We start from the raw sequence: 24,882 nt of genomic DNA on the forward strand, positions 1-24,882 counted from the left end.
CGAGAACCGTCATACCAATTAACAATACACAATGTTACAATTTTACACCTCATGCCTCTCATCTCATTTGACTCACCGAATATTAATAATTTCCTTCCTCGCTGCTTTTCTTTATCATTAACCCTTTGGCTGTTATATGGTACATCTTTCCTTTATTACTTATCACTGCGAGACATCTTTCCTTGTTCTACAGCCACCGCCAATCTTTAAACTGGGTAGAAATTGCAAAGTCTATTCTTTTTAATCCCCTTCTTTCTTGCAGGTGCTTATAAAGATTTCATGCATTACTTCTGGTGTTGTTTCGCATCACAGTGGAGGTAATCAGAAAAAGTTAAATGCGAATATATTGATTACCTGAAGTGTTTCCATTTCATCTTCCACCTCTTCTTTACTTCATATCTTCCATTCATTTAACTAACGACAGTAGTGTCCTTCCTCATTGCTTTCTATATTATTCACTGGACTGATTCATACATCACAATTCTCATCTACGTCTTTTCCTCATTTTCTTAACTCAGCTTTTCCTCGCTACATTCTTTACTACTATCGCCACATTGTGATTCACCCACTGTTTGCCGTCCATAGGTGACTGAACACAAGACGAAAGGACTGGCAAGAAAATAACTGGTGTCAAGTGAATGAAAATGAAAGGCGCAAATGAAAACGAAAAGAGTCACAGATAAGTCAAGTAATGAGTGACAGATCGTTTTCTTTCCCTCTCCACGTTGAAAAAGGAGACCGATGCCCGTTTTCTCTGATGACGTATGTGTTTGCCGCGAAAATACTGTTGCTGTGGGGGTCTGAGTGAGTGACTGGCGAATACGACGTGAGGTGAGAAATTACGAATTGGTTCATGCATACAGAGCTGAAGAATTAAGTAAAATCGCTCTTAAATAACTAAAAACTTGCAAACTACGGGAAACTACGTGATACGCAAAAGGAAACGTTAAAATGGAAAGAAAATTGTACGAAATTCAACGTGGCCTAAGTTAGAAAACAGAAAAAAATGCGAAGACAAAATTATGACGGTGTGTGTGTGTGTGCACGTGTGTGTGTGTGTGTGTGTGTGTGTGTGTGTGTGTGTGTGTGTGTGTGTGTGTGTGTGTGTGTGTGTGTGTGTAATGCTTTTGTTTATCATCTTCTGTTGAAACCAAACGCAATTGAATTAATCATCAGCTTGACTCATTTTACGAAACATTAAGGAATATTATTATCAAGTGTTTAAAATATTATATTAATGCACTGATGGGTAGACAAGAAACGAAGGAGAGAGAACAGCAGTGAAAGGAGGACGAGGAGGAGGACGAGGAGGGAGAAGAGGAGGAGGGGAAAGGATAGTTAGAAGGTATCTAACATAAAAAAAAAGCGAGAAACTTGAATAAACAATACATTAAAAGATTAAGGCTAAGAAAGAGAGAGAGAGAGAGAGAGAGAGAGAGAGAGAGAGAGAGAGAGAGAGAGAGAGAGAGAGAGAGAGAGAGAGAGAGAGAGAGAGAGAGAGAGAAACTTGCAAACCTTCACAGTAACAGGACAGATAAAAAAAAAAAAAAAAAAGAAAACATATAAACCAGTTCACGAAAAAAAAAGAAAAGGAAAAAGAAAAAAAAACGAAACACGAACCTGAAAAAAAAGAGAAATAAGAGAAAAAATAGAGACAAACGGGAGGGATGGATCAGGAAGGGGAAAAAAAAAGGGAAAAATGAGGGAAAAAAGTAGACAGGATACGTTTAATGCACAAGCCTCATTCCTAATTTGTAAAGGTTAAGCCAAGCCACGCCAAGCCACGCCACGGCAAGCCACAGCAAGCCACGCCAAGCCCCTAGCTAGACCTGAAGACAGCAGACAACCTTGGTAGGGAAAGAAAAACTGGTTCAGAGAGAGAGAGAGAGAGAGAGAGAGAGAGAGAGAGAGAGAGAGAGAGAGAGAGAGACAGACAGACAGACAGAGGCAAACTAAAACGCACACATTTGAAAAAAAAATGGTAAAATAAAAAAACAAATAAATAAAAAGACAGAAATAATAATAAAACAGAAGCAGTATCTCAAAAAATAAATGAATAAAAAAAAACATTACAACAGTATTAATAACCGTAAATCCCACAGCTATTAGTAAACGCAACACTCACATGAAGGAACGGAAAACGAGCTCATAAAACAAAGCCTCGAACAAACCCACCGAAGCTTCTTTTTTGTGTGAGCCTATTCTTTGGTAAATTCTTAACGGGTCCGAGGCTTCGTTGCTTCATTGCTTCGTTTGGCCGGGACCCGTCAGACAGGAATTGATAAGTGAGAAAAAAATGAGACAATATCCTTGTTTCCTTCAAGGGCAGAGAGAGAGAGAGAGAGAGAGAGAGAGAGAGAGAGAGAGAGAGAGAGAGAGACCCATTGACAAAATGAACAAGTTGAACAATTCTAAAATCATGATAAACATTAAAAAACAAAGCACAACAAATGTAAAATACAAAAAAAGACGTAAAACAAGAGGAAAATGTCCAGAGAGAGAGAGAGAGAGAGAGAGAGAGAGAGAGAGAGAGAGAGAGTTCTGCCCCATCCTTGCATCACGGGCCAAGTTTACTTTTCTCTTACCTCACGTTTTCTCTTTACTTCCCATGACTCCAGGTACGTTATGCATCTCTCCTTACCACCCTCCTATCATTATCTTCCCTCTCCTTCACTCCTGACGCGCCCTAACTGCTTTCATGAGACAAATACTGACAACTATTTTTTTTTTTATCACTCTCCTTCACTCTTAACATCAATTTTAACTGCATCTGAGACTTTGATACTAACTTAACTTCTTTTTTTCGTCACTCTCCTATCATAATTTGCTCTCTCATTCATTCTTAACACTAACTCTAACTGCATCCGAGACTGTGATACAAACTTTTTTTTTTCATCAACCTTTACTATCATCTGTACTCTCCCTCACTCTCAATACTCCCTAACTTTATCCACAAGACTGATGCTAACTTTTTTTTATCACCCTCTTATCGTCATCTGCTTTCTCCATGAGTCTTACCGCTCCTCTAACTGCATCCACGAAAACTTGAGATGCTAACTAAACTTTTCTTACCACTTTCCTAACATTATTTACACTCTCCTTGACTCTTAACTGAAATACTCACTGAATTGACTCTCTTATCACTCTCTTACCATAAATTTCTCTTCCTGCTATCTTACTGCATTCACGGAGACTACTAACTTAACCTTTCCTAACCAATCAATAAACACGGTGATGAGCAGTAACCTAATTCAATACCCATATATGGTGATGTACTTAATCTAACTTAATCAAATACAAGGAGCAGAGACGAGGACGCAGTTACTTAATCCAACTTTACAACAAACACAGTGATGCTCACTAACTTTAACTTGACCTAATCTAACTTAACAGTATCCAGAGATAGTGATATGTCTGGCCTACCTAACCTAGCGTAACACCATCCAGAGACAGTAATGTGCTTAACCTGACCTAACTTAACAATATACACAGTGATGCACACAAACCTAACCTAACCTACTAATATTCAGGGATGGACGAGGATACGCATTAAATTAACCTAGTGGTATTCAGAGACAGTGAAGCGCATTCACTTCACATAATTCAACACCCAGAAAGACATGTGCGCATTAACCTAATCTAACCTAATCTAACTAGGCAACATCATGTGAGTCTCTAACCTAACCTAATTTAACAACAGTCTGGGAAACATGAACATTAACCTAACCTAACCTAACCTAACCTAATCTAGCAACATGAAGGACGCTGGGCGGGCAAATAATATATATGCAATTTGTAAACACGTAACAACATAGCAAAATATATATATATATATATATATATATATATATATATATATATATATATATATATATATATATATATATATATATATATATATATATATATATATATATATATATATATATATATATATATATATATATATATATATCAAAATGTAAACAAAATTTTTATTCCATCATCCTTACGAAGCTATTAAGAAAAATGTAACTCAAATTATCATTAACAAATTGTACTACTACTACTACTACTACTACTACTACTACTAACTAACTAACTAACTAACTAATCAACTAAGACTAACAAATGCAACTAAAACTACTGTTATTTAAAAATTTAACAACCTCTGAAAACTCAAACTAACAATGCAAAGGTAGCTAATCCCATCTACTCACGCGCACAGGTGAGATGGGCGGCGGCGGTGTTGGTGGTGGCGGGTGCGGTGCAGGCAACAAGCTTGGTGGACATCGGGCGATGCAAGAACGGTTGTTCGTCGGTGCCTGAGGACCTGTGGCCATCCTGCTGCGAGGTGCATAACACCTGCTGCCAGGAATTCGCGGAGTCCTGCATGGTAAGAAGTGTAGAGAAGTGAGTGGACATAGAAGTGAGTGAACAGTGAAATGAGTGTGTGTGGTGAGGTATTGTGTTCACTCCCAGTTCCAATCACTTTTTCGTTAGCGAGCTGTTACCGCGTTCCACAGACACTTTTAGCTGCTGTTTTTTTTCGTAAGGAGGCGCACCAGAAATTGAAACTACAAGATATTTTCAGTACACACACACACACACACACACACACACACACACGCACGCACGCGCGCGCGCACACACACACACACACACACACACACACACACACACACACACAGTACATGAATATGATAAATAGACCAAGGTACTGGAGGAGTTCACACAAGAGAAATCAGGTCAAGCAGCCTATTACAGCCACTACTGCTTGAGTCAGCACTTAACACGTGGTGGTCAGTACAGGGGAGCAGTGATGAAACGCACCTCTTGTGGTTCACGGCAGGGCTTGTATATATGTATGTAAGTAGGTAGGTGGGTAGGTAGAGAGGTTGGTAGGTGGGTAGGTAGAGAGGTTAGTTGCTTGCATGGTAGGTAGAGAGGTATATACGTAGGTAGGTAAGTAAATATAAACGTAAGGAAGTAGGTAAATAGATAGCTAAGTTTGAAGCCGTGCTGTCTCGTAACATGCAGAAGTTATTCAGAGAGAGAGAGAGAGAGAGAGAGAGAGAGAAAGCTACACACACCACTTAACCTCGATCAAGTGCTTAAAAAAAAATAATAAATAAAATATATAATCTGAACATTCCAAAACAATGAAAAGGCAACATGAAATCCGCCCCGTTTCTCATCAGTGTTGCCAATGTATTATTCCCACCACTCTATTAATTGACTGATTCTGTTGAATTAAAGTTAATATCCAAACTCACTTTTCACAGCTGACTTTTTTTTCGATATTTATCTACAACTTTTATTTTCTTTAGATCCTTATTGTTTACTACAGTCTTGAAGATTTATATGGCCTAAAAAGAACAAAATTAGCTTCCAATTATCTTTCCTGAGTGTCAATGAAAATCGTTTTTACATTGTTCTTAATGCTAACAAAGGCCAACCGAAGCAGAGAGAAGGTTAATAACTCAATCAATCAATTAAGTAATCAAGCAGTCAGTCAGCTAATCAATCAACCAACTGGCGTGAACACGAGACAAAAACAATCTCGTATTTAAGCCAAGTATGACATCATATCAACAATTAACAGCAGCCTCAAACTTACCAGGCGTGAAGGACCTTAAGTTACTGATCTGCAGAGGTTTTCTATTCTCATGGTTTCAGTAAGGACCATCAGAGCCAAACCTTGGGCACTAACCCTTTCAGGTTCACGTGTTGACTGACAATTTCGCGCGTTTTTTTTTTTCTTTTTTTACATTTAATTTACCTACGTAATATTAGATAGTCGGAAAATAAGCAGTTTCTTGTTATGTCCCCTACCTTAATTTTTTTTCATGCACATAAGTAAAAAAAAAAAATAAATAAATAAGATAAGCTGCAAGAAGCCATCAGGCCTACATGTGGCAGTACCTACAAGATGGGTACTGGCCAAGGGCAAAAAAAAAAAAAAAAAAAGTCTTAGTGAGGTGTCAATCTCTACACAAGAGGGGAAAAAAAGACTAAAGGATTATCAAACATTGAAGAACTGAAGAACAGAAGCAGCCATGGAGTTCTAGAGTTTAGCAGTGAAAGGGATGAGAGGTTGTGAATATTGCTTAATTCTTACATTAAGAAGGTGGGCAGAAAAAGGATGAGAAAAAGTTGAGTCTTGTGTAGCGAGGTCGTGGAAGGAGGGAAGATCTGCAATTAGCATGATCAGAGGAGCAGTTAGTTTGAAAGTAGTTATAAAAGATAGCAAAAAAAAAAAAAATGTAGCTAGTGTGCCAGCCTTCCATTGCTCATAATTCTTTGTATGTCATACCTAAATTTAAAAACTCAATGTGAATAATCTGTTTTCTTATTTCATCTTTACGTTTTTCTTTCTATTTATCATTGTACCATTTGATCTATAATTGTCCCGAAAATTAATTGAAAAATAAAACTAATTGAGTGGTAATGATTATAAACATTAATTATGCATTATGTTAAATCAGCACAGTATACTGCTTCTACTACTATTATCTCCACCACTATGTTATAGTAGTAGATGAATGAAACAGACTGAACTATCAATTTAATATTGCTGAATCAATAGTTATGAAAGGTTTTAGCAAATTTATGATAGATTTACTAATAGAGCCAATAAGAGCAGACAAAGGCTTAGTTCATCAAATGAACATCTTATACATACTGTATATACATAGCACATTAATTGAGAGCTGGCTTGTACAGCTGGTTTGGTTCAGCTTTTGGTGAATTCACTACTGATAAAAACAGCTAGATAAATATACACACACAACCTGTCACTAACACATCCTCCAAATTCACAGCATGACTGCCTACCCCGAGTCCACACAGGAGACGTCAGTGTGGTGGAAGAGCGCCCTGGCATGTGCTGTGCCCTGTACAACCTGTGCTGCTTCAGAGAGACATTCAGGATCTCCTCATCCAAGACCAAGAAGCAGGAACCTGTCAGCTTCCCCATCGTGCATCGCTTCCACGTCAACCCACCAACCTCTGAGGAGGCCAGCAGGATTCCTGCTAGCAGGCCTGCACCACGCCCATCCTTCCAGCCTGCCGAACAGGACCAGAACTCGCCCACAAGGCCAACTCTCTCCAAAAAGCCATTTAGACCAAGCCAATCTGATGGCTTCAAGAAACTTCCTGATGACGACAATACTGATGATTCAAAGAAGCCCAGAAGCCGTCCTAAATTCTCCAGCATTCTGAACAGGAATGCAGCAGAAACTAGGGGAACCAGACGCCCTGCTGGTGTAGACATCCGCCTGGAGGTGTCTGCCCCAGAGGTGGCAGAAGCAGAGCCCATGGGTGGTTCCCGGCGCCTGGATGCCTCCATCAACCCCGTGGTTACAAGGAAGAGGTTGCTGGTGAACACTGAGCCTCGACAACCAAGAGTTCAGGCTGAGGAGTCTGAGCCTGAGGAAAGGGTACCAAGAGGCAGGAAGCTTCAGGACTCCCCAGCACGTGAGGGCCGTACGCTTAGTGGTGGACGAAGCACTAGTCGCCCAACACCGCCACAGTCAAACCGACTGGCTGCACCACCGCAGTCAAACCGACCAGCTGCATCACAACAGTCTACCCGATCACAGCCAGCAGTACCAGAGATCCCTCGTGTATCAACAAGGACACCAGCAAAAGTACCACCCACCTCACCTCAACCTGCTCAAGTTGACACACCTAAGACAACTACTGAGGTGAAACCAAGTGCAGCCCCAGCTACAGTACAACCTGTGAAAGAGAGTGAGAGTCCTGATGCTGAGGGAGAGGCTAGTGACACAGTTGACACAATAATCAGTACAGTACAAGAAGCCTCAGGTACACCAGTAGACCCTACATCTACAGCCCCAGCAGCAGAGGACGTTGCCGCAGAGACAAACCCAGAAGCACCTGAAAAGAAGGCAGCCGAGACACCAAGCGAACAAGCCGAAACGGAGACAGAAACTGATGCAGCAGAACCAGTTAAGGCACCTGCAAACACTGCCTTCACTCCTCCTGAAATTGTGGTCAACATCCCTGAGGTATCAAGAACAGAGGAGCCAGCGCGGGAGAGAGGCAGCTCACGATCCACTGATTCAAGGGCACAGGAAGCATCTCGTGGCCAGTCTCAACCACGCAGTGAAGAGCAGACACAGGGAAGGAGCAGAACCACCACCCGGGGACAGAATGGGGATAGGACCACATCCAGGACAGCTTCTCAGGCCGCTGTGAGGGAGAACACAGACACTGCCCGCCAGTCTCAAGTCAGGGGGAGCTCCAGAACGAGATCTTAAGGGAAGACTCCAATGAATGTTAAGGAAACATTCAAATTAACACAAACATGGAAATTATAACTTAGGTTTAAATGTTTTCAGTGTACAACATATTACTTTCTAAACATTTTACTATTATTATTTTTTGTCTCAGTTATTGTTGTAGATAGTTGTGTGAAAAGACAAAAACCTTGGTGTGATGTATAGTGAGTGCCATGTTGCAAGTTCAATTCAAAGCAAGGCAGTTGTATGTATATAGATACTTATGTCATTCCAGTTGAAATAAAAATTATAAACCTTTGTGTCACATGTCTGTTTATGATGCATACCTGGACATTTCTTGAATCACCTGCATATTATGTAAAAGGAAGATCAAGGAAATTATTCATCTCAATAACTTCGCACAGTAACTCACACAATGCCTAACTTGGCAACCAGTCAAACCCAAGCAACTCCAGTGTGGCCAAACAGACTCCTGGTGCCAACTTGGAACTTTGATTTGATTTTAACACCAACAAACAAAAGAAGAGGATGAACCAACAAACGTACAAGAATGAACAAGAATAGCTGAAAAAACTCATTCATCTGGACATTATTCTTGACTTGCCTGGAATCTCAAAAAATGAAAAAGAAAAAAAGAAAGGTTATGCCAGTTACTTACCACAGTCATGCTATACCAAACTACTAATTGAAATGAATTGAAACCCTTAACATATAAAGATGTGACCCGAAAATGTTCAAGACACACCAATACATACTATAAAACTGGGACTATATTCTCATGCAGTTAAGCATCTTAAATTAACTGCTTTTAACAGAATCCAGGGTTTTAAGGATGTTCCAATGACTGTTCATAGTTAAACAAAGAGTCTACATTATCAAGAGAAAAACTTCCATGAGGACCCTACTAATCATCTCTGTGGCCTTCAAAAATAATACTTATAAGAGAACAGTGCTTAAAATTGTAGTTGTGGACCTTCACCTTGATGTTTCTATGAGGAGAATCCTTACCACTTTGTAATTTCGCAAACTGAGACGCAGCTGTGTGTGGAGTCAAGAGTACAGTGAGCAATGGAGCTGCCAGATGGATGAAGAAATACTTTTCTAAAGCATCCAATTCATACAGGATTAAATAATAGCATTCCACTTAAGAAAATTACTGTATTTCAATCAAATGGATCAACTTGCAGCAATGGTAGCTTTAATTTTTCTTCCTTTTTTTTCCAAGAGGAGAATGGCAGCCCTGGTCCCAAATGCCTTGCAGAGTCAGCCCACACCAAACCAACCCATTCACACAAACACTCTTCTCCCCACACTGCCAAGATACAATGTTATTTCAATACAAAACACTAAATTTTCCATCTGCTATGTCTATTTAGCACTCAGAAAGAAGGCAGTCCTTGATGTTAATGCCAACATTGTGCCTCTCCTCTTAACATTCCCATAATAACAACAAGGTTTCCCAATCAGTCATGCAAAATAGCGAGTCCACCCTGTGTGAGTCAATACGTACTAGGCATAAAATTCATACAAAATCATCATACAAATTCATTTAGATAGAAAACAGCACATTACATTATATCTATACTGAGGTCACTGGATAACCAACTGGGTACATGCACTTCTAGCAATTCTGATGTGGTGTTTACTGATTTCATTTTTATCCAAAATGATGATGAAATGGAGACAATACATCTCTTGCCAATGTCTTCTTTTGGGAGTTACCAGAGAGAGAAGCGTGTTGCTCAGCAAAACCTAAGGAACTTCAATTACAAACAAAACTTATCTTAAAAAGCATGTTCGTTCGGATATGATTCATTTCATACCAAAAGCTACCACACAAAATTATCTGGGAATATTTTAAGTCTTTATAACATTTTAGCCAATCAGCAGAAAATGATGGTAAGATGGACAGAAATGAAGCTCCCTCCCACAGAGACCACAAACATTCATCATTCCTCACTGTCATGTACGACCTCCAAAATACTCAGTTTCCACTCGCTGGAAACAATCTCCTAGCAACTGGCTTATGACAGTATAATAATTACATGGACAATACTTAATACTATCAACAAGGCAAGAAGGTTGTGTTGGTGCTAAGTACTAACAATGAGATGAACCATTTTGAGCCTATAGTTTAACCCTGCCAGCCCCAATGATCTTCAGCAGAGCTTGAAGTCCACCAAGATGGCCTGTCAGCCGGCCTCACGCACCGACCAGGACAACAGCATCACATCAGGCAGCAGTGACAGGCCCAGTGTGGAAGGAAGCTCAATAGCACAATGGAAAGCACAGTCAAAAATTTCAAATGATGCTTAAAAGAGACAAGTGACCAAACAATGTCTCCATAAAACATTCCCAAAATTACACATTGCACTACATGAGAAAACAGAAAAAATGGAAAATTAAAACAAGCTACAGGTTCCCCTTCAAGCAATGCTCAGTAAGCAGCATAGTGAGTTCAATAGTAACACTTACTAGTAAGTATTATAAAAACTCTGCAGCAACACCTCAAAATACTCAAAAGACTGCATCTTGTAGGGCATTTCTTGCTCAGGTAAGCTCTCTTACTCTTATGCACACGCACAAACACAAGTTTGCACGTGCACTCTCTCTTTCTCTCTCTAGCTCATCACATCAGTAAGGAATCTACAAAGTCTGAAGTGGCATTAGGTTACAAGTCATCATGATATGCTGCACACACCTTTCCTTCTAATGGGAAGCAAGGCATCATAGCAAGAAGTATCATCAACAAAACAGTGTGAACACATCCTCCAGTTTCTCTGTTCCCCCAAGTTTCCCTGGGACACACCTGGGACGTACGCCACCCTGACTGAGTAACAGATGCTGACTCTGCCGCTACAAGACTCTGAGTGCGAGGCCATGACTGGTGAGGATGAGCCAGGGGCTGCTGGGTGGTGGTGAGCTGCTCGAGGGGCAGGTGGGCAGGTGGGTGGGTGATGCTCTAGTTATTATGGATGACCAGGCGGAAGGAATCGTGCTGGATGAAGAAAGAGTCATTCATAGGTTTGAGGACAAATGTCTGGGAAAATCCATGTACGGGGTCCTCATCCATCTGAAGAGAAATAGAAAATTGGATTTATTGGAATATCATTACTGCTAAACAATCCACATTCCTTTAAGGTAGTTTGTTTACATAACAGCACCACAAATTACACCTTAAGTACAGAAAAAAAAATAAATTTACATGAACTCTTAAAATATAAATAGTAAAAAAAATGTTTCTAGCTCTCAGTCACTTTCCTAAGACATCATACTAAACAGGTGCATATTTTGGGAACAAAAGCCAGCAGTGAAGGAAAAAATACACTATAAATAAAGGTCACAAATAACTGCAACTCAGCTCAGCCATGTAAAGATGAGAGGCTCAGCAAAACCAGGAATCCACAGTGAGATAGGAGCATCCCTTTGGTTCATGCCTGGAGACTGCAGTGGACAGGTGGTGCTGACAGGAAAAGGTGACTGTTTGTGATCCTGAATACTAATGTGCCACACATGGCCACAGCATAATGACAACAGTACTAGAAGTAAATCTGTACCACCCATAACCACAGTATTAGTGATATAACTGGTAGTACTAGGAGTAATTTGTGCCATACACAACTGCAGTATTAGTGATAACAGTAGTAGGAGTAAACATAAACCCCCAAAAATCATCACAGTATTAGTGACAAGTGTAGGAGCAGTAAACAAGCATTAAAATTCTCCACAGCATTAGATATAAGACAGGTGCCAATAAATATGTAACACCACAAATCACCACAGAATTTGTTATAACAGTGGTGAAAGTAATGATACCACAGATCACCACAGCCAGCACTAGTCAAAGGAGTGTAAATGCAACCCACATCACAATCCTTGGTGGTCTAACAGCTAGGAATAGTGGTAAATGGTCTCAGACATTGGAGGCACCTTATACAACAACCACAAGGGCAACAAATCCATAGGATCACATGCCAGACTATTAGGTAAATGCATCTTAGCCAGTCGTGTGTCTTTACATCTATCAGCATGTACCTACTCATTTTTAGGACTCTAATCAGCAATACATGACATTGTTGACAACCAGCAATACATGACATTGTTGACATGCTATTACTTAATTTCCAATCAATTTGGGAGAATTCCTATATTTATTCATATCACCTTTACTGCACAAGATGCCTTCTATATTCCTGCTAGATGAACAAAAGCAAACCTGGGAGAGGACAAAAAAACATAAGAGACTGTAAACTCACCCAACAAGATTATAAAAAGGGAAACCAAAACAAAGAAGCACAACATGCAAGCTGAGCTACAAGGACATACAAGAGTACCTTCCAGTAAGATGATGGAGCAGAGAATCAACTACAGATGCTCTTTGCCACCTTAAGATGCAGTGACCGGGCCCTCCACTCACACCGCAATGTGGTGGAGCGCCAGCCGAAACATGTCGTGTTGGACGAAGAAACTGTCGCCAAGAGGTTTGAGCACAAAGGTTTGATTGAATCCATGAGGAGGGTCATCATCCATCTATGTGGAGGTGGTGATGGTAGTGGTGGTGGTGGTGGTGCGGATGAAGCAGCCACACGCCACCGACCAGTGCAGTGTGGTGAGAATTGGCAATCAAGAGAAGGAAGCATTAACTCCGAGGGAGCAAGAAATATATCTTCAAAATACAGAAAAGTGAGACAGGTACTATTTTAGTATGCAATGCACTACTGTTAGGAAGTGAACACAGAATGTAGGAAGAAATCTTTCCTTTCCACATCTCCTTCATTTTGTTTTCGCACATTGTTTACAATGCCCACAACCATGCACTACATCACCTGACCTACATTCTGTGTCCACCAACACATCTCAGCGTCACAATAACTTCACATCCTGTACCTACTCAATGCCAGGTGTACACAGCCTACCAAAGACAACTGCCCACACCCTTTCTCCACCCAGCCAACTCACCCTTGGATATGAGCTAAATGTGCTAACCCCTACACTAATGGGTTGCTTTTACAAAATCACCCTTGGATATGAGCTAAATGTGCTAACCCCTACACTAATGGGTTGCTTTTACAGAGATAGTTAAATTCTTTGAAAATTGAAGCTGATCAGAAAACAACTACAGTTATGCCCCTCAAAGTATTTAAAAAACTTCACATGTATGCTGAGCAGCTTCAATAATTCTACACTTTTAAGACCTCCAAACTGATAGCACAAAAGACACCTATGTCCTTTAAATAGATCAAATGTATTTCCTCACAGGATTAGCTGGTGCACCTCACTGAGTCATGAACATGATAACAATTATTCACTCTCAATATATATCAACATATGATCTGAAAATCTACATAATCTGTATCTTTGCAAATTAAAGAAAACTTAAGCTGATTACTGTAACTTCCACATCCTCTCTCATGAATTCACATGACTCAGTATTTATTACTTCATTTATAGGAAAATAAATTAAACAAAGAAAAAAATTACCCTGATCCACCAACACCATTTCTTCTTCCAGATATGAACACTCAACACAGACAACCAATGTCACATTTCATTCTGTCACTCTAAGCAGTCCAGAATGTCAAGGTGACAGGATGCTTGATACAACCCAACTAGTTCATGCTTAACAGTGGCAAGAACATGAGTTCTCAAGACCAACAAAACACCTTCCCATGCCTCCCCAAAAAGTACTCTAAGTACTGACATTCCCACAGCCTTGCCACCTCACCTAAGCAGTTAAAACAAGCACACCCGCAACAGGAAGCAACGGAGCATAAGAAGCAGTTCATGTACCCATTATCTACCACATTATCATGTTTTCCTTCCATCCAGGGCCAATGTATGATAATGCTCTGATAAGCAGCATAAAAAGCCTGTAACTTGACAGATTATTCAACTGTTTTATATTCAAGTGTCTGAAGAAAATTAAAACCTTGGCAAAGAACCACATTTCAATGGGTGAAATGTCACCATGTTTCTTGACATTTAATTAAAGCAGTGCCTGCAATACTATATACCAGTCACTCCTTACAGCTTCTATTTTCTATTTAATCTCACTTTATCGTACCCTCTCACAGTTTTCCTAAAGCACACATTCCCTGCATTCCAGAACTCTCTCATCTTCTCTCTCCCCCTTTCATCTTATGCATTAACATGTGCATACACACAGACCCACAAATACTTCACTATTACATTACTCTCTGCTCACACCATACTAAACAAAGCAAGCATCTATGTGTACATCTCCAAGCAGGCATGAGACAAGACACTGTTCCTTCATACACTCAGCATATGAACATTTTCTGAGTGGGAGCTGAAATCCACAGCCAAGGAGACAGATACATCATTACACCAAGATTCACTGGATACTAGTTTTGCTGCAGGTTTTCTGGTGTTTTTATGGATGCTGAGAAAGAAAAACCAGTGCTACTTCAACATTCACTCCTTATCATTCCCGCCACAGCATTCCACTCAAACCAAATCTTATTAAAATATGCACTTCCACTCCCAAGACTAACAACAAAAACTCGCCATACGCAGCCCCAGGAAAGGAAAGACATGCAAGTTAACCATAAGACCAAAAGCCAGAAGTGAAGCCATAAGAACTGTATCAATTTGCAGAGGACTGTTGCTGAAGGTGACCTGGAAGAGAAGGATGATGAGGGAACGTCTCCAGAGCATAACAGCAACTCACCTTCAACTGTCCGAGAATGTTGACTAAAACACCGCCATCAAACGTAGGCTGGCAGTCAACAGTAGTGATGGCTCGGGCTATTTTGTTGAAGGTCAAGCTCTGTAAGACGAGGCCGTGTTATAGACACTGACAGGGAGGATTATAAAGTACCATTGAGTGCCATAGTGTGTCTGATGCCTAAAGAAATCATAATTACTGGGAGAACTTTTATGTACTGCTAGCTTTGCAGAATACCATATTACAGAGATTGACAAGAATAATAAAGTAACATAATAATTTTCCTCATGCCTATAAATCAAGAGTACCAAGAGTATCTATGTGAAAGGTAAATATCTATATATGAATGCAGCATCTTAAAACAATAACACCACACAAATATATTATGCACAACACATTTTACATAGAATAAAACAAATGCATTCTTTAAAAAAGAAAATTAGTATACATTACAATTATACCATTTGACAATGATAAAATCCAACAGATATTTAGTTTTTCAGTTGATTCTTAAGAATTACCACAATTCTTTATATATAGTCATGTTTTACCCATGAGTATTTTTTCACTTATGTACAGTGAAGACATTGATTCATACCTTAATCTTCTCCAGGATTTGAACAGCGCCTTGCACCTGGACTCCCTCAAAGGACATTAAAGACAGTTCTGCCTGAAAAGTACAAAGCTTGTTAGACATTTGTAGACTGAAGTGTGCCTGCAGTATTCATACCACAAGAAAACTTTGAATTATACATTAATACAGTTTTCCACATATAAATCACAATTTTTTTCTTTGCTGACTTCTACAATCCCCTTCACTAAACATGAACACATCAATAGCTTTTGCCTTAAAATCTTACCTATCCTAGCCCTAAGCAACTCTGAACCATCCATCATACTTTACCAGAATGATTTTGAACTTAATCTGAGTCTCTCAATAATTATTGCCATACTCTATCAATCCACTAGGCAAGTTAACAACAAAGAATCCCAATTGCTGTTCAAAGGAGGAAAGTTTGAGTAATGTATAGGCCACCATTTCTTCCCCACAATGCTGTACACATGAAACTGCATAAAAGTACTATTGTAATATCATGTCCTCCTGTAGCAAAGAGAGTAATAATAAATGTAAAGCAATAAATGAGGCAAATATCATCAGGTAACCCAAGACACACATAACACACGTACTTGCCTTTAGAAGTCAGTGGTGTCACCTGAGCCCACATTCTCAAACACTTCAACATCTTAGTATGACTACTTTCAAGAGGCTCACTGGCACATTATTAGTTTTCAAGGGTGTTTTCATGACTAAATCAAGAGTTTATCTAATGGAAGTTACTAAAGTTTTCAAGAGTATTTTCATTACAGATAGTTTAAAAAATATGTGGCATCTTCAATGACAAAAACACCCTTGAAATGCCAGTTAACCTTTAAGCACTAAATACTTTCTGAGCTTCACAAAATCACCTATTATTATCTATGAAAGAAGTAAGTAGAGATATAATGCTAGCTGATGAGTTGCAAGATGTCAATTTAAATGCCCTCATTACAACAAAATCATCTTCAAGTTAATACACTTTTTGTAATGATGCTGAGAGTGGAAGCGAACTAATGTCATGGTACTCAAAGTGTCAATGATCTCTGTAGCCTTTGAAAATAGTCATGATGGAAGAACAAAGCATTTCACAATATGGACCCTGATATTTACTGTACAAGCCCTACTCAGACATGACATGTGATTCATTAACTTATTTCAATTACTATCTACTACATGGCAGAACATCATTACATAACAACAGTTTATATCCCATTTAGGTGTGACTGTAAAAATAAGCTCTTTCTGGAGTGTTCCAGTGACTTTTATGGAGTGTTCCTGCACTTTCTGGGCCCACATACATAAAAAGTCCTAAAAGACTTACATTTACTCCCAGCCAAAAGTAAATGCTAAAAGTGTATATAAGGAACTATAAAAGTTTTCTGAAGTCACTTTTAGCCAGGAGTAAAAGTAAAATCTAAAATCACAACACGTGCTATGTTTAGCGCTTAAGAAAGAGCCTAACCATTATATTTTTTTGCATTTGAATGTCAAAACAATACATAAAAGTATTTAATGTTAATTTATATCTTTTGATAAAAAAGAATCAAAGTATTGGCATATTTTATAATTTTAATGATGTACACGAGGCGAGTTCAGACTAGAACCCACCCTGGAGATGTCAACAACAACAATGGTGGGGGCACCTCAGCCAAGCCAAGGGAAGCGAGAGGCAGCTCTGTCAGGCTAATTGGATAACACACTAGTTTCTGCTTAGTGCAAAATGATTTTCAAAATTCTGCTTACCCCTGCCAGTAGCTGTGGGGATGGCTGAGTTAGACTGAATACAATATGATTTAGTAAATTCCAATTACTCCCTGCAAGCAGCTGTGAGATGACTTGGTTAAGTTGGGTTGAATTCAGAAGAATTTATTAAATTGTATTTACTCCCAGCAAAAGACTATGGGGTGTCTGGGTGAGGTTATTAAGTTGAATGCATAAAGATAAGTTAAATTCCAATTATTTGGATTGTGTCATGATGGGTTAGGTTACTTTAAGTGCAAAAGAAAATTGTTATATTCCATTTACTCCCTGCAAGGGGCTGAGATGACTAGGCCGGGTTATTAGGTGTTGGATCAATTTATTATCCACCAAAATAACACACACACACACACACACACACACACACACACACACACACACACACACACACACACACTGCCAAAACACAATTTAAAATGGATTCCGCATCATGAGCTACAACTGCATTCCACAGTTAGTTTGATTTCATGCCTTACTTACATATTCTGCTTCCTACTCTGGATGCAGTAATTCTTATATGTGTGCCATCAATAACACTGATGACAGTGGGGAATACTGCAACTTACATAAAGTGTTTGTCTCATCTTAATATCCAGAGAGAGAGAGAGAGAGAGAGAGAGAGAGAGAGAGAGAGAGAGAGAGAGAGAGAGAGAGAGAGAGAGAGAGAGAGAGAGAGAGAGAGAGAGAGAGAGAGAGAGAGAGAGAGAGAGAGAGAGAGAGAGAGAGAGAGAGAGAGAGAGAGAGAGAGAGAGAGAGAGAATAAATCTGAAGATGCTGTATAGTGTGTGAGCCTCAAAGGTTTTGGCTGCATTGTACCAAAGTTAAGGCCTTTATCTCATCTCACCCCCTGCAGTGTGACTCCCTAGTGCACTCCTCATAAGTTCTGTCACATACAGAATGTCACCAAGGACAGGCAGAACTCTCTCAATTGGCTGAGCATCACCATACTCTTGTAGGACACCTGTCCTTTGCCAAAAAGTGAAGTGTTGGAATGTAATCCTGCTACCTTAAAATAATTTTAGCAGCTTAGGAGTACCCCTCACCACCCCTAGCTGCTTAGTCTTTTAGGTCTTAAAAATTATTATGTATTACTTGTAAGGAACTTTTAGCAGTAAAAGTAAAACTGGCCACTAAAAGTATTCTTAGACTGTTAAAAATGCTTCTGTATACAGGCCCTGGAGTCTTCTGCTTAGTGGAGACTTTACTACCTTCTAGAGCCTTCCATGAGACCTTCCTGTGGCTTCTAGAATGTTCTGTAGTGTCTTTCTAGAGTATTAAAATGTTAAGTATTGATTAAGACTTATCTAAGGGCCTTAGAGCAAACTTTAGATGGATGAGATATGGCATTTTTCCCCTTCCTAATAATGTTAGCAATGATAATAGACTGCTGAAGTGAGGAGACTGGGTTAGGTTAAGTTAGGTTAGGCAGTGACAGCCTTGAGTTATATCTTAAAATCCAGCTTAACTATTTAGCAACCATGAAGGGCAAATATGGATTGAATTAGTCATTATAAGACTTTTCCTAATTCTTCCTGTCTCCTGGAAGTCAGGTTAGGTCACAGTTTACAGACAGGATAATGACACACGTTTAATTACGAGCCATGAAGGGCAAATATGGGCCACACCAGACTCAGTTAAACTTGTCCTTATTCTTCCTGCCTACTAAAAGTTAAGTTAGGTCACAGTTCAGAGAGGATAATGACACACGGTTAATTACGAGCCAAGGACAAACATGGACCAAACCAAACACAATAAAAGTTGTCTGACACGTTCTGCTTCCTTAAAGTTATGTCAGGTCACGGTTTCTAGGGAGGATATTGACAATTTAGAGTTAATTACGAGAAGTATGGGCCACACTAGTCATGTGAAAGGTGGAAGTTATTTGGTTAGCTCTGACTTTACAGCTAAGATTATGACACACCTTACGTTTGATCTGGTTAGTTTAACTCAAATTTCACGGAGTTAATGAGATAATTTCTACCTACGAAGGGCAAGTATGTGTCAGTCACGTGATCAAGCTTGTTCTGACTCTGCCTTCTCCCTTGTGGTTAGGTTTGATCAGCCCAAACTTCACAGAGAACTTAATAGGCACGTTTAGAGTTAATTCCCATCCAGAATAGGTAGTTGGGGTCAGGTCACACTCACGTGATAGAAGTTTGCCAGCTTCTCCCTGCCTTCTCTCTCGCCGTCAAAAATAAGGTAGTATTGTTTGACAAAGGTCTCCCCGATCTGTTGGAACTGTGGATTTAAGGTCATCTTCAAGGACTGCTGGTGGGGCCACGGTATCTAGTGGAGGAGCGGCGAGGCAGCGAGGCGGGTAGAGGGAGTGAGGGAGGCAGGGAGGGAGGCGGGCGGCGGCACCTCTCCCTTCAAGGTCTCACAGAGGACTGCCGTATATCGTCTCTGCGCAGGCGCCAAAAATTCATATTCGCATGCACGTTCGTATTCGTCTCATATTTGGCAGTGTTCTTTATTCTATTATCCATGGAGGTGACCAGGTTTATTTTTGTGTCTGTTATATGGTACAGGGTTGTGATGCAGAGAGTTAGTTCCATAAATGTCTTTTATGAATGTCGGGTTCCCAAAACATTCCATCCATTTTAATTTGTTTACGCTTTGATGTATAAATAAATGGGGAGGGAGAGAGAGAGAGAGAGAGAGAGAGAGAGAGAGAGAGAGAGAGAGAGAGAGAGAGAGAGAGAGAGAGAGAGAGAGAGAGAGAGAGAGTAAATACCAATTATTAATACCCCTTCAGCACAATTTCCAACCATAATTTTACTGATTATGCAGCACGACTTAATTTATTCAACAACTAACATGCACTCCACTATGCACGAGATGCGCGGCACGTATTACATTAATCTCAAGTGACTGACTATTTCACAACATTTCTTGTGAAGTTTGAAATCCACTATCAAGATGGCGTGGCGAGGGCGGGAGATTCAAATGTCACTCAAAAGACACTAAAATGTGCCTTTCAACACGAGCGTTTTGATTGCGCGACTCGAGAGCAATTTCGCTGGGAATCAACACTTGTATGGAGTTATATTGGTAAATCCGTATTGCTGTGTTGTCTGTGAAATATGTTAGATACAAATGTAGCAAGAAAAGAGTAATGAGTAATAGTCAAAACTTAGTCCATGCGCGAGTGTAGAAGTCCTACCACAGTGTTTTACATTCATATATTTAGCGGTTCTCAACATTTTTTTAAGTTGATGCCCCCTTCCTGGAGCTTCTGAAAAATTAATGTACCGTGTTTTATATCAACATATTAATTTTACATATTATCAACATCGGTATGGAGTTTTATTGACAAACTATTATTGCTTTGTTTTCTGTTAAATATGTTAGGATAGAAGTATAGAAAGTAAACATGAGTAATGAGTGAGCGAGGAAACTATAACATATTTGGTACAGATGTTGATGAAAAGTAAAACCCATGAGAATAACTCGGTGGCAGGCCTTGAACACTCGTCCATGGTGTAAGTTTTGGTGCTCTGTTATCACACTACTCTTGTTTATTTGGTCCATTCCCATCCTAACATATTCCGCAGACAACACAGTGATAACAGTTTGTCAGCACAGAAGATGACAATGCATTAAATATATAAAATACCTGGAAGATGCTTTTATACTCTCCTCTGGTCATTCGCAGTGGCGTCACCTGGGAGAAATTTTGACTCGGGAGCAAATCGGCACAACACCGATCTAATCTATCTTCCAGCTCTTCCTAATTACTTCCCAGTGCTAACTTACTGGCAGCTTAAAGGTGGAAATCCTTGTTGTGATATTGATGATGTAGGTGGTAGTGACTGGTGGTGATGGTAGTGATTGGTGGTGATAGAAGAAGGGTCAGCAGGATCTCTCTCTCTCTCTCTCTCTCTCTCTCTCTCTCCTCCTCCTTCTAACTCCCCGATCCCCTTCCTTCCCCGTCCTCACCGTCTATACTGTGAGAAATCTACCCCAATATAATCTAATATCCTCCTCTTCCTACTCATACTACTAAAATATACACAGCTGAGTCTGGGAAACACATGTAAATATCTGGAAAACACTGGAAATCGAGGTAAATATTGACGAAAAGACTAGGAGGAAGGAAAGAAAGTCTCGGTCTGGGTCCAAGAACACTCCAGCTGATGACATCATATTTACACTGTGGGCGCTCGAAACGGGGCTGTATCCTTCATTTGATTTAAGCCTTATTATTCATTATTTGGGTGTATTTCACGGGTTATTTTGCTATTTTTTATGGTTAATTCTGACTTTCATTCGCGTCATAGTCTTTTGACTTATGAACATTCGGCTAAATACTGATAAACAGAGAGGGAAGAAGGAAAAATATCCGTCTCGGCCTTCATATATACGTAACGAATAGCATTTTGAAAATGACATGAAGAAAAAAGACGCCGAAACTGGAATGTACTACATATTTTGACTTTTCATATACTTTAACTAATTCGGTGAATATAAAAACATTTCAAGTTTGCGTAGTTTTTAAGAAAGATCCGAAAACAATTTGTAAGTTTTACAAACGGCGCCACAGAAAAAAAAAAATAAAAAATAAATAATTAAATAAATAAATTAATTAATTAATTAATTAAAATATATATATTATATATATATATATATATATATATATATATATATATATATATATATATATATATATATATATATATATATATATATATATATATATATATATATATATATATATATATATATATATATATATATATATATATATATATATATATATATATGAGAATGAAAACACAGCCAGACTAGGTTCTATTACATATTCCAAATAAAAAAAAATCAAATAAATAAAAATAAATAAATAAATAAATAATGATGATAAAAATAATTTCCAGATAAATAAAGAAAACAAATGCTTTGCCCTATAAAGATTTTTTTTTTCCAAATCCATTAATGGACCTACCTTAATTTTGAAAATACGAATTGTTAAACTAGATTTTATTGGATATCATTACTTGGTATATGTTTCTCATATTTTTAGGTGATAAACTGAATACCGAAACAATCTTGGGCATGCAAATACGAAAAATTATCACGCAAATTACGAAATTATTATATTATAGAGAAACAAAAACATAGCTAGTCAGTTATATCATGCATTATAAATTATTATGTTTTTCTAGTAATAAATCAAATATCTAAACCATACTAACTCTATTAATACAAAAATAATAACAATAATCTGGCACTGAAATTGTTCTTCCTTTACCTCTTCTCCGTGCCTCCTTTCCCTCTCCCCGCTTCCTTCTACTTATCCTTTCCCCTACACCACCTCCTGTTACTCCACCCGAATCTGGAAAACTCTGGAAATTACACTAAATATTGACGGGGGAGAGACGAGATATTAGCCGAGGTGAGGTGGGGCAGGGCGGGGCTTGGCAGAGACAAAGGAGTGCTCATATTACTACTCGCTGCACGTCTTCCCATATGTGTCAGCCTTGTGGCACAACACTGTTTATTTTGTCGTGTTGTGGTATGGTGACAGGAGAAGCCAGAGTTCATACAAAATTATTCTGTTATACAGTAATCTATTGAAAGAGCGGGTAGGGGGCAATTTACGTGCATACATACAAACAGGCGAACAAACACAAACAAGGGACATAAACAGACAGGCAGAGACAAACAAGATATCTACACACCTACATAATTATATGCAGACAGAACATACTATATTGATTTTCATTTTATTTTAACCTGTACCCTTATTTCTTATGAATAGATGGAGATGTAATAAATAAATAATAAACAAACGAGTCAAAATAGCTTTCATAATCACAAGAAGCTGCAAAAGAAACCATAGTTTTAATTTTTACACGAATACTTCATTTGGCAAACAATTAAATAAACAAAACATGTAGGGTGTTGGGAATGTTTATTTTTGGGGACTTTCTTTTTCTTTTCCTTTAAGACATTTATAAGGGGAGGATAAATTCATTCCTAAAACAAAAGGATAACTAATTACAATAAGTGCATAAAGAATATATATATATATATATATATATATCAAATCTACAATTATTTATATTCTTCAACTTTCAGCAGAAATATCCTATGTACAGCACCTCCTCTTATTCCTATGTGTGACCTTTCATCTACCTATATACCAGGCCAGCAATCCCACACAGGGTGGCCCAGACAAAGCACCACACACACACACACACACACACACACACACACACACACACACACACACACACACACACACACACACACACACACACACACACACACACACATACACACAATTTACACTCAGCCCTATCAGGCCCTGGTGGAAAGGGATAATCTCGTGGACGACCCTACTACACACCTCTCCTACTGTACTAAGATTCTAATGCTATAAGAAGGCAGGAGGTTTGTTTTCTTTCAAACTCCCATTAAGAGAGCATAGCAATGAGAAGGTACAGTGACCCAATACAGTCATGTCACAAAGTCCACTGAATTTAATGTCAATAGAGCAAACAAAACTTAATACATGGACTAACGAGTTACTTTATATTACGAGCTCCTCAATGTCAAGAACTGGGGACATGGTTGGTTCTCGTACGTGTCTGATGCTGCTCTTTTGTCATGACCTAAGGTGCCAACTGTACTTTGATGAATGTAAAAGTCTGTGTTGCTTGAAATTCACTTGTATTGCAGTGAAGTAAACATTAAAGTCTGGTGGAAATAAAAGAAAGGAAATAATAAGGAAGAATCTAAAATTTAACACTGTACAATACTCTCTCTCTCTCTCTCTCTCTCTCTCTCTCTCATTGAATTAAGAGTATAGCATTGTCTAGCCTCCATAAACAGCAAATTTTACAGCTGTGCATAATTATATACACGATACTTTCAAAATAAACAGAGGCTTACAGTCCTATAAAAATTTAGCACCTTAGTGTTCTTACTGTCATCGCTTTAGGCCAGAGCAGCACTTATGAACTACAAAGAACAAAATAATAAATAATCATGGCATTTTTTGTAAACTAATGTATGAATACAAATACCTTAAGTCACTCCTACAGTGCTCAGACAAGTGAATTTTCTATTAACTATGAAAAAAAAAAAAAAAAAATCCTGAACTCTAAAATAATAACTAATAATAATCTGAAAAGAGGATAACTTGATCTGATGACAGGACAAATTAGCCACAATAAACATATAACTGGAAACTGAACCATTTATACATGGACACTCAAGTACATAATAGGTCAATAATTAGCTACTATAAATTACACCAAGCAAGTCAACAAGGCCCAAGTGGATTTTTGCTGGCCTAAACTATCCTGTCACTATACAGACAAGTGCAAATTTACCTTGAATTTTGTATAACTGTTTATAGGAATGATTTTTTTTTGTCTGAGTAATAATTTAAAGGAATGATTTTCTCTCTCTCTTTCAAACAATAGACAAAGACAGGTCATATAAAACGACGAGGGATTATTCACTCCAATGTATAATAACTAATATCAATATCACATTTCAAAGCATTAATATTTACCTAATCTCTCCTTTCTCTCTCACCCCACCTTCATGTATCATCTAATTCCTTGTCCCTAATTATCTCTTCC

The 24,882-nt window shown here is 38.7% G+C and overlaps 2 protein-coding genes across 3 annotated transcripts in view; one reads left to right on the forward strand and one right to left on the reverse strand.

The window, feature by feature from the left end:
* Positions 1-8,550, forward strand: part of LOC135116528 (mucin-2-like) — a 9,197-nt gene extending 647 nt beyond the window's left edge. The window contains exons 2-3 of the mRNA XM_064034058.1: positions 4,208-4,375; positions 6,804-8,550. Of these exons, the coding sequence (XP_063890128.1) occupies positions 4,208-4,375; positions 6,804-8,264 (1,629 nt within the window). The 3' untranslated portion in view covers positions 8,265-8,550. The remainder of the gene's footprint in view (positions 1-4,207; positions 4,376-6,803) is intronic.
* An 840-nt stretch (positions 8,551-9,390) lies between these two features.
* LOC135116529 (probable nuclear transport factor 2) lies at positions 9,391-19,698 on the reverse strand. Of its 2 annotated transcripts, XR_010276370.1 has the most exons (5): positions 19,436-19,698; positions 15,533-15,604; positions 14,938-15,036; positions 12,581-12,776; positions 9,391-11,319 (listed from the first exon to the last, which is right to left on the reverse strand). XR_010276370.1 is itself a non-coding variant. In XM_064034059.1 (4 exons), the coding sequence occupies exons 1-4, from the start codon at positions 19,544-19,546 to the stop codon at positions 11,209-11,211; spliced, it is 393 nt and encodes a 130-aa protein (XP_063890129.1). In that variant the 5' UTR covers positions 19,547-19,698; the 3' UTR covers positions 9,391-11,208. The 2 variants fall into 2 exon arrangements, 1 of the variants encoding a protein (XP_063890129.1); XM_064034059.1 differs by lacking the exon at positions 12,581-12,776.
* Between the last annotated feature and the right edge of the window lie 5,184 nt (positions 19,699-24,882).

This window comes from Scylla paramamosain, chromosome 31 (assembly GCF_035594125.1).
Source record: "Scylla paramamosain isolate STU-SP2022 chromosome 31, ASM3559412v1, whole genome shotgun sequence".
Classification (NCBI taxonomy): domain Eukaryota; kingdom Metazoa; phylum Arthropoda; class Malacostraca; order Decapoda; family Portunidae; genus Scylla; species Scylla paramamosain.